Below are 8,914 nucleotides of genomic sequence, written 5' to 3'. Positions count from 1 at the left end.
GAATTAATATTTATAAGGTTGGTAGCTTGGCAGCGGTGTGTTGGCATGAGACTCGAATTTACTTTTGATCGAAATAATTGTTTGTTGAAATTTATTAAATAAATTATTTCTTTGTATTCATTGCTTTGGTCTGTATTATTATTCATTTCTACACTATTATTTGCTAACATATAAAAATAAAATCACTTTGAGTGCCCTTAGCATAATATCATTCGGTAATATCTTCTTTCGACATAATTCTTTTTCGATTTGAGTCGACTCTAAAGGTTATGTATGTGAATATGTCAAAGTCATATGTACTTTATTGTTATTTTGTGTTCGAATTTGGTGTACTACATAGTAATATTGTATGTTTGTTGTCACTATTTTTATCAATTATTATCTCTTTATAGTATGTCATGGGGTTCCAGGGGAATGTCCTGATGTAGCGTTCTACTAATACAAGAATTATATGTTGCTGACAAATGTGGGCCCCTTCATTAATTTTCTTTTTCTTGGTGCACATGTAAGTAGTAAAATAATTATACTTCATAAATTACTTAAGGAAAATTTTAGAGTTACGTCAGCAAATATGGAAACAAATTGTTCAGTTCTCAAGGAAATGTTTGCGAATTCTACATCAAATTTTATTGCTTGTTCAATTAATAGTTCACAGCCGATAACTATATGTCAAGACTGCGTGCAATTATATCTAAGTGTAAGTGAAAGCTACAAAAATATGACACAGGTAATGTTTCTCTCATACCACTTCTCAGTTTTTTGAAGTAACACAATATTTAGCTTACAGATAGTAATCACACACACTGTATCGATTATTTTATTAATTTAGACCGTTTACAAATTGTTGAAAATTTATATAGCAATACCTACAACTTATGGAGTGATGCAAAATGTGATGGTAAGTTGCAATTTTTCACAAGATTAAATTTTCACTGTGTATTTTAAGAATGCTTTCAATTTGTTAATGGAACTCTGACTCCTAATAAATCAGACGAAGCTCGAACATTCCAGACATACTATTCAGATTTTATGCATTGTGTGGACACACATGATAATAATGACACTATTCTTTGTCCTAAATGTATAAAAGATTACATAAAAATGAATGATTATTTCAGTAGTTTTAGTAATGAAAATGAAAAAATTGGGACATGCATGGATATTGTGGACTTGGTGAGTTAAGTACATATAACACTTGAAATATAAAACTGAAAACATTTGTTTTAGATGAATAAAACAAGATCGTTTTGGAGTGATAAATGCTGTAAATATCGCAGACATAATGAGTATGTTTTTATGGCTTCTACAGTGACTGTTTTGATAGTTACCCTTTGTTTCTACGTGATAGCACAGTTTTGTTCAGTGAAAAAAGCTCCCACAATTTTGCAACGTAATTCTTCATAAATCAACTAGTACTAGTGATAATTTTTTTCACATTTCAGAGCGACGATTTGCAGAGTCTTTCAACCAAACAAGTTATTCAGATGACCAGTAATGAAATGAACAGAATGAAGCAAAACGCTACATCGTGATATATATATTTACAAACTTATTTTTGCCATAATTTCAAAACTTTTCATATATTAAACTTTTTTTAAAATTCATCATCTACATCACAGACACTCTATCACATAAAACGTTAGGATTTCTATGTTCACAAATGGGACATTCATATTTTGAATCTGCAGCCTGATTACCCTATAAATGAGTTATGTAATATTTTCAGTAACATTTATGTGATTTACCTTTAGACACACATAACAAAATATGTGTGCACAACCCATGTGATGTGGTAAAATCGGAGTTTCTCCACAGTATGCACATTTTGAGTGCATAGTCATAACACGCGAGTTTAATACGACATAAGCTGGTCTCTTGTGGAGTGGATTATAATGTCTTAAGGTGCGTTTTATCTTGTGATAATTAATTAGTGGCAACATGTGAATCAAAATATCCTAAAATATGAAGAATAAGTATATAATCAATAAGTTTGGCTAAAACCTACAATAAACCCATTCCAAAGTAACTCTCTGGCTAAATACTTCGATTCAAAATGTCTTGGGGCATTCTCAGTTGCATAGACTTGATTTAGACCCAGTAACCTTTCAATAAGTTGGGGTTTTACTCCATTTCGTAAAAATATGGACATATTAATAAAGCTCATAATCACAAGGACTGTCTGAATTTTAAATGTAAGATTGTTAATTTTGTGTGAAGGATTCCACATTTCTAACCGATTTTTAACATATTCAAAACAACTTCCTAATACATAGAGCACTTTTTTCGTACCAGACAGATTACTATATTTAACAGATAGTAACTGTTGTCCAAAGGTATTTTCACTTCGGCACACAGAATTCTTTAGTAACGCTAAACGTACAATTAAACCTATTTCAGGTTCAAAAGGTGCGATGTATCCGGGCTGAAAATATTTCCTGCTGTTAACATGTGGAATTTGTTTAAAATTACTTACTGGTAAGAATTTACTTGTATCATTGATGATATGCATTAGAGCTTTATATATTTCTCTATCCAAAAAAATTGCATTCATTTGGGTGATACGTAACAACTTGTCCTGCGTCATGTTTTAAACTTATTTTTAATAATTATATTGTGTAATTTTCAATTTTAATATACTCATATAACCTAAAAATTCTTGTTGACAAATCATAAACCAGTCAGTGTTTTAGGGATTTTAATTTTTGTGTTATTGGATGACGTAACGATTGACGTACTTTTGACACCATAAATATGGAGACTGTTGTTTGACATCTATGGTTTGACAGTGACAGAATAATAATGTTTATAGGCGTATGTTACCTTTCGAAACAAACATAAAATTGCTTATAAAAACAAATTGTAGATGGTTAGAATTTTTTAATTTAACTGTTTGTAATTTATTTTCTGAGTAGTTATCAAGACAATGTCAGCCAAGAATAATGTGTCGGTTGATGCTCGGCAAGAATTAGCCGAACTCGTTAAAAGAAAAGCAGAAATTGGGGTGAGACTCGTAACTATTTTTTAATAAATAGTGTTAGTAAACGTAATACAAGGAACATTTGACCTTTACTTAAGTTTACATGATTGTAATTCACTACTTAACGATGTGTTCAAATCCACAGGAAACCCTGGCAAATCTTGAAAGACAAATTTATGCTTTTGAGGGTTCCTACTTAGAAGATACGCAGTTATATGGCAATATAATTCGTGGCTGGGATCGGTACTTATCAAGTAACAAAACCACAAATTCAAAAGCCGATAAACGTAACAGAAAGTTTAAAGAAGCCGAGCGTTTATTTTCAAAATCATCAATTACGTCAATGGCGGTGAGTTAACTCCAAGATTTGCAGTCTTGATTGAAATTGAATGTCTTTATTTTATAGGCAGTTAGTGGAATTGTTGATCAAAGTCAGGAGAAAAGTAAGAATAGTTATGAATTAAAAAATAATTCTTTTGTGTAGTAATGTTAGGAGTTTTGTAGTGTTTCTATTTTTGTAGTTTTTGTCTTTTTTAGCAGTAACTTTATTTGATTGTGCTCTTAAGTACCTCCTATTCACTCACTTACCAGTTTTTATAGCACTTCAACAAAGAAGGATTTTATTGAAGGGCAAAATTTTATTTTATGGTTATAAACTAGAAAAGAGACCCCCTTTCTATAAAAAAAAATTAAATTACTTGTTATTATTAAGTAAATTGTGTTTAATAGTGCATAGAAATCAATAAAATCTCTCTTTTTGCTTCCACACGTAGGCTTTATTTTTGTATGTAGCATTTTTCTCTATTAATTTCCTCGTAATTGTATGTTGTTTTTTGCATTTTTGAGGTATCCAAATAAAAAGTTAAGTTAAACAGTCATAATAAATACCTTTTACTTTTTTACTTTCATAGATTTGTGGCGTTCGATATGTAGGTATATTGGGTCATCTTAGCTCCACAATAATTTTTAACACAATTTTTTGTACGGTCGTGTACTCAGTAAATCAGAATAATAACAACCAGTTTTGAAAAAATATATAACAGCAGATTTTCTATTGCATATTTTGTACTATAATATGCTTTATAATTTTTGTTAGTTGTATTTCATTGTGATTTGCTTTTGTTGCGCCTGAAATGTATTTCACTGAAAGATTTTCTTATGGGGTGTCAACATGAGCATAATGTGATGATTATGTTTTAAGCAGTAGGTATTCTATGTAGTTGTTAGTTGTATGCTATTTATTCACTACCTGAAATACCTTAACAGAAAAATTTAAGTAAAACGTAAAATTCTCGTATGCCACTGTTTAAATCAAATCTTGACATGAGTTGCACAAAATCCTCACGTTTCACTTACCATGAATTTTTTCAGCCGAGTGAATTGATGTCAAAATTGCTAAAAACGTCTAGTTTTTCTGTACAGGTATTGATATTAAGTAACAATTGTTTCAAGTAATTATAGTTTTATTTTTTACTCGTAGTGGAACCACACAGCGATACTGAATCTCAAACAAATGAAGATTCTAGTGATACTAACCTAGGTCCAAATTCAAATCACATAGACTCTGGGATGAAAAATGCTGGAAAACATTCGACAAATTCATTGAACGGAGTACAGAACGGTCTCGATCATCGTAATAGTCCAAACAGAGACATTTCTGCAAAACAAAAAAGTTTTAGTGCAAGTGCTAAGAAAACAAATAACAAAAAAGCGAGGCACAGATGACTGTCGTGAGAGTTTTTCTATCTTTATTTTGTTTAGTGTTATACTTTGAGATTTACAAAATGTGTTCAACTAATTTCACATGTTTCATCACTAAGTGTGTTTTTGACTTGTACATTTTAAAATCAAGTACCTGCATTTTTGGAATTTTAAGAATCCTTGCTAATAAGTGTAATTTTTCATTATGAAATATATTGTAATAAATATAACAACAAAATTATAATTTCTTTATTTATGGTAAATGTTGAGTTGTTTTCATAGAGAAAAAGTTTTCTACGAGATTTTGGTTATTTTTAGCGGTAGTTTTGTCAGTTTTACAATTTAGTTTTATGCCGCACCTTGTAAATAGTGATCTGAAAGGGATTTAGGAGGTAAATATCGCTCGCAACAGTATACTTATGTGTCATGGTCATGGTAGCGGAAGTTTGAAAGACCATTAACAAATTCGTATTTTCGTATAGTATGATAATTGGTTTACATATTTCCGTAATAAATATTATTTTATAGAATTTTATACTTTTATTGTAATCCTGTTATCGATTTAAGTTTGTTTTTATGTAAACTCATATGGTTATTAACAGTTTCGTAATAATACCCGACAGATGGCTCTAGCCACCGTTGGCTTCCAAAGCTTCCTGCCTCCAAAAAACTATTTTAAACTCGCAAGTTTCCTGACCAATCCACGACTGTGGTCACTGCCGTAGTTACAAAACTTGAAAAATACCCAAATTTCAACATAAATAAAAAAAATGACAATTTGTAAAATTATTTAAGCTTACAGTGTTTTCGTATCTTTAAAGCATAATTATACCCGCGTTCGCTTCAAAACCCAGACTTAAAATTTCAAATCAACTGTTTTAAGAATATCGTTTAAATGGTATGGTGCACCAAGGAGAACAGTGCTATTACGATTTTGACTCCTCCACCACCCTTATCAATAGCTTATAAGATGCAAATTTATGACACCATCCTAAACTTGAATAGCCGCTTTTTTTGGGTCAGCACGCTTAACTTTTTGTTTGCAAACGAGGGGTTTGGAAAAGCCAAAATTATAAAACCATTATTTTCGTTGCAGCACTATAAAACGATAACTAAAATTTGGCTTTTAAAACTTTTCTTCTTGTAATTTATTAGTTCATTCCTATTTTTGACTTTGTGTATGAAAATTTTTGAATTTAACTGGCCCTCAAATTTCGCACACCCTTATCGTACATGGTAGGTAGATCGCTCATTTGTTGATCCCTTGCTAAAACTTGATGAAGTTTAACAAAATTTTCTCAAGCAAATCTTACTGAAAATTTTACGTGACATAATACTGTTTTATGGGTGATTTTATAATATACTCATATTTTCAACACACTTGCACAAGTTATCGTAAAAAAAACATTGGTTAATTCGAATTTAATAGTTTGACAAAATACTGTTACAGACAATGAATTAAATATTACAGACTAGTTTATTAAATAAATGTTTCATTCAAAAATATACATAATTCGAAATGTAACGTTTCCGTTTTAGTAAGTGATATTAATTTTTTAGAATTGTTTACATAATAATGTTTAAAACAGTTAAGAGAATCATTTAGTTTTTAAAACCCACAAAAAATTCAAAATTTGAACTGTGATCGTCAACAAAATTGTGTGTTTGCATAGAGGTAGCAGAGTAGTACCGCAGTTTTAAATAATGGCGGTCAAACAAGAAAAGACCAAGCTGAGTGAAAACAAGCTAAGCAGCGTGAGGATGCATAGCGAAAGCGGCGCGAAAGGCGTCTTCTTGTGAAGGTCTGTTTGCCCTAGCGACACACAGCCCCCACGTGAAAACGAGGAGAGGAAAGCTCTCAATCTGAATGTGTGATGTCTTCACTACGCTATCCCGTGCGTTTATTTCGGTTGAACTGAAAATCTCCTGAACTTTGGCGATAGGAAAATGAACATTATTCAAATTACAAGAAAACCAACAAGCAAAATTTAATTAAACCGTGCCCTATTAAGAATTTCAAACAACAAATAATTTACATTTTCTATGTCAAATTACTCAAACCATGCATTAATTGAGTTAGTGATTAAGTCAAATTGAGTTCATAGATTACATCGTGGACCCAACAAATCCTCAAATCACATAAAAAAACTCATGAAATAAACACAACCAACACAAATTAAATACGATCAAAATCAAATATTCATTCGACAATAAATGTTCAAATTCAAGATGTGAGAAAGTAGATCGGATCATGGTTCTTCGCCCCCGAAGTGCAGTCCCAGAAATTCCGCTTCTTTGAAAAATAAAAAAAAAATGATTTTGCGAATTTGTATTCAAAAAACAAATACAAGAGTATGTTATTTTAAAAAATTTTGTTATAAACATTTTTGAAATGTCATGACATTGAGATTCGGCAAATTTTGGTTAGCGTTTTACCATCTACACGATATTCCTAACATACATATAAAATACAATCGATTCGGTAGTTTTGGAGATTATCTGGCTAATAAAAATCTGAACAGACGGTACATAGATGACACGAGACCTAATTTTTCATATTCTTTGGGTCATGAAATGTCGAGAAAACATAAAAGTAGCCAGTCGCCCCCCGATTACAAAATTCGCAAAATTAAATTTTATAATATTTCGAACATTTTGTATTTCATACAGCGTGTTATTGAAAGGTACGTACGAAATAAAATATTAGTCTCGAAGTATGAGTGCTAAAAGTAAAAAAAAGTTCTGGTAAAAGTGTTCTCAAATGTCATGGGTGCAGAAAATTGGTCGAAAGTTATTTCGACAGAACTTCCCTCGCTCCTGAAGTACAGTCCAACAAATACTGCTTCTCTGAAAAATTATAAAATTTGATTTTGCGGAATTTTAGTTTTTCGTGATAACCTCTATGAAGTAAAAACCATATAGAAAGTATTAGTCACAGTGTAATGGAAAAAAGAAAGTATTCAGTTTTGCAATTCTTGATTTAATCAATAAAATAAATTGACTCAGTCGTTAATTTTTTTCGGACACCCCGTATAAGCAAATCTAAAAAATATTAATGGAGTGATAAATCACAGGTATAGACTCATCGTACTTTGCACAAGATTTTTTCAGCAAAATTTTGGGGTGACGTCATCAATTTTTTAGGGGGGGATGAGCAAATACATCTTGATCAAAAATTTACCATGCTTATGATAATTTTAAAACATCTCCTAGATTTCAAAGCATTCGATTTTGTAGTTCCTGATTAAATCTTTAAAATAAATTTCCCCATTAATTATTTTTTTTGAGTCACCCTGTATATGCAAATCGAGAAAATATGAATGGAATGATAAATCACAAATACAGACTCATCATATTTTGTACATTTTAAATAGGATTTAGTCGGCAAACTTTTAAGCTGAGGTCATCAATTTTTTGGAGGGGATAAGTAAATATATTTTGATTACAAATATATCATTCTTATCATAACTGTAAACCATCTGCAAGATTTCAAAGCATTCGGTTTTGCAGATACCAAATTAAATTGCAAAACGTTGTTTCAAAATTTTGATTTTTTTTCCAAAAATCTGGACGTTTCGGATAAAAATTCAATTCGGAGTCATAAACTACATGTGTAGGACTATGTTACTTTATACAATTTAAAACCCATTCACTATGTACAATTTTGAAGTGACGTCATCACATTAGTGGTGGGGATGATTAGACAAATTTTGGTTAGCATTTTACCATCTACCTGATATTCCTAATATAAATACAAATATCACAACAATCGGTCCAGTACTTTCGGAGATTATCTGTCTAATAAAAATCCGGGACGGACAGACAGACAGACAGACAGACAGACAGACGGAAACGGGAGATCTATTTCTTCGTCCTCTAGGGATCATGGTAGGTTGAGAAAATGCAAAAGTAGAGAGTCGGCTGACGGACTCGATTACAATAGTTTTGCTTACGCTCGGGAAGTAAAAACAAAACAATATAAATATAAAGTAGACCCCCTGTTTCGAACTATTAGTACTTACGTAAAAACATCTAGAACTTTAATTATATCGTGGCAAAAAAAACAATGAAGCCTAAATAAGTGAATTTTCTACCATTTGAACAGTTAAAAATCGTAACTACAACTGTGAATTTACAAACAATAAAACAAAAATAACACGTGTTGACGAAGTCACCGAAGTTTCACAACATTTCAGATTTGGAAATCGCTAATTAATTGCTCTTACACTAATTATA

The 8,914-nt window shown here is 31.1% G+C and overlaps 3 protein-coding genes across 4 annotated transcripts; 2 read left to right on the top strand and 1 right to left on the bottom strand.

Moving 5' to 3' along the window:
* The first annotated feature begins 236 nt into the window (after nt 1-236).
* Nucleotides 237-1,604, top strand: LOC135122674 (osteopetrosis-associated transmembrane protein 1). Of its 2 annotated transcripts, none has more exons than XM_064047028.1 (7): nt 237-339; nt 393-505; nt 556-727; nt 781-898; nt 947-1,173; nt 1,228-1,390; nt 1,443-1,604. In XM_064047028.1, exons 2-7 carry the CDS (start codon nt 465-467, stop codon nt 1,493-1,495), a joined length of 774 nt encoding a protein of 257 aa, XP_063903098.1. In that variant the 5' UTR covers nt 237-339; nt 393-464; the 3' UTR covers nt 1,496-1,604. The 2 variants fall into 2 exon arrangements, with proteins under 2 accessions (XP_063903098.1, XP_063903099.1); XM_064047029.1 differs by having other exon boundaries at nt 268-347.
* On the bottom strand, nt 1,525-2,696 carry LOC135122673 (peroxisome biogenesis factor 2). The gene is made up of 4 exons (XM_064047027.1): nt 2,474-2,696; nt 2,006-2,422; nt 1,746-1,955; nt 1,525-1,698 (listed from the first exon to the last, which is right to left on the bottom strand). The coding sequence occupies exons 1-4, from the start codon at nt 2,582-2,584 to the stop codon at nt 1,609-1,611; spliced, it is 828 nt and encodes a 275-aa protein (XP_063903097.1). The 5' UTR covers nt 2,585-2,696; the 3' UTR covers nt 1,525-1,608.
* Nucleotides 2,697-2,782: 86 nt separating this feature from the next.
* LOC135122675 (chromatin modification-related protein MEAF6) lies at nt 2,783-5,208 on the top strand. The gene is made up of 4 exons (XM_064047030.1): nt 2,783-3,001; nt 3,123-3,326; nt 3,384-3,420; nt 4,458-5,208. Exons 1-4 carry the CDS (start codon nt 2,924-2,926, stop codon nt 4,700-4,702), a joined length of 564 nt encoding a protein of 187 aa, XP_063903100.1. The 5' UTR covers nt 2,783-2,923; the 3' UTR covers nt 4,703-5,208.
* The last annotated feature ends 3,706 nt before the right edge of the window (nt 5,209-8,914 follow it).

This window comes from Zophobas morio, unplaced genomic scaffold, assembly GCF_036711695.1.
Source record: "Zophobas morio isolate AGI-343-1 ecotype UQ-CSIRO unplaced genomic scaffold, CSIRO_AGI_Zmor_V1 ptg000005l, whole genome shotgun sequence".
Classification (NCBI taxonomy): Eukaryota; Metazoa; Arthropoda; class Insecta; order Coleoptera; family Tenebrionidae; genus Zophobas; species Zophobas morio.
This window is presented reverse-complemented; position numbering and strand designations above follow the sequence as displayed.

What these genes read in the sequence shown, in the direction of transcription:
- LOC135122673 (XM_064047027.1), bottom strand. Translation starts at nt 2,584, where the DNA reads ATGACGCAGGACAAGTTGTTACGTATCACCCAAATGAATGCAATTTTT. An exon ending in ATACAAGTAAATTCTTACCA is followed by an intron (nt 2,423 to 2,473) that starts GTAAGTAATTTT and finishes AAATATTTTCAG; the next exon opens with CCCGGATACATCGCACCTTT. An exon ending in TTTGTTATGTGTGTCTAAAG is followed by an intron (nt 1,699 to 1,745) that starts GTAAATCACATA and finishes ACTCATTTATAG; the next exon opens with GGTAATCAGGCTGCAGATTC.
- LOC135122674 (XM_064047028.1), top strand. Translation starts at nt 465, where the DNA reads ATGTGGGCCCCTTCATTAATTTTCTTTTTCTTGGTGCACAT. An exon ending in GCTACAAAAATATGACACAG is followed by an intron (nt 728 to 780) that starts GTAATGTTTCTC and finishes CACAATATTTAG; the next exon opens with CTTACAGATAGTAATCACAC. An exon ending in GAGTGATGCAAAATGTGATG is followed by an intron (nt 899 to 946) that starts GTAAGTTGCAAT and finishes GTGTATTTTAAG; the next exon opens with AATGCTTTCAATTTGTTAAT.
- LOC135122675 (XM_064047030.1), top strand. Translation starts at nt 2,924, where the DNA reads ATGTCAGCCAAGAATAATGTGTCGGTTGATGCTCGGCAAGAATTAGCC. An exon ending in AAAGAAAAGCAGAAATTGGG is followed by an intron (nt 3,002 to 3,122) that starts GTGAGACTCGTA and finishes TCAAATCCACAG; the next exon opens with GAAACCCTGGCAAATCTTGA. An exon ending in CATCAATTACGTCAATGGCG is followed by an intron (nt 3,327 to 3,383) that starts GTGAGTTAACTC and finishes TTTATTTTATAG; the next exon opens with GCAGTTAGTGGAATTGTTGA.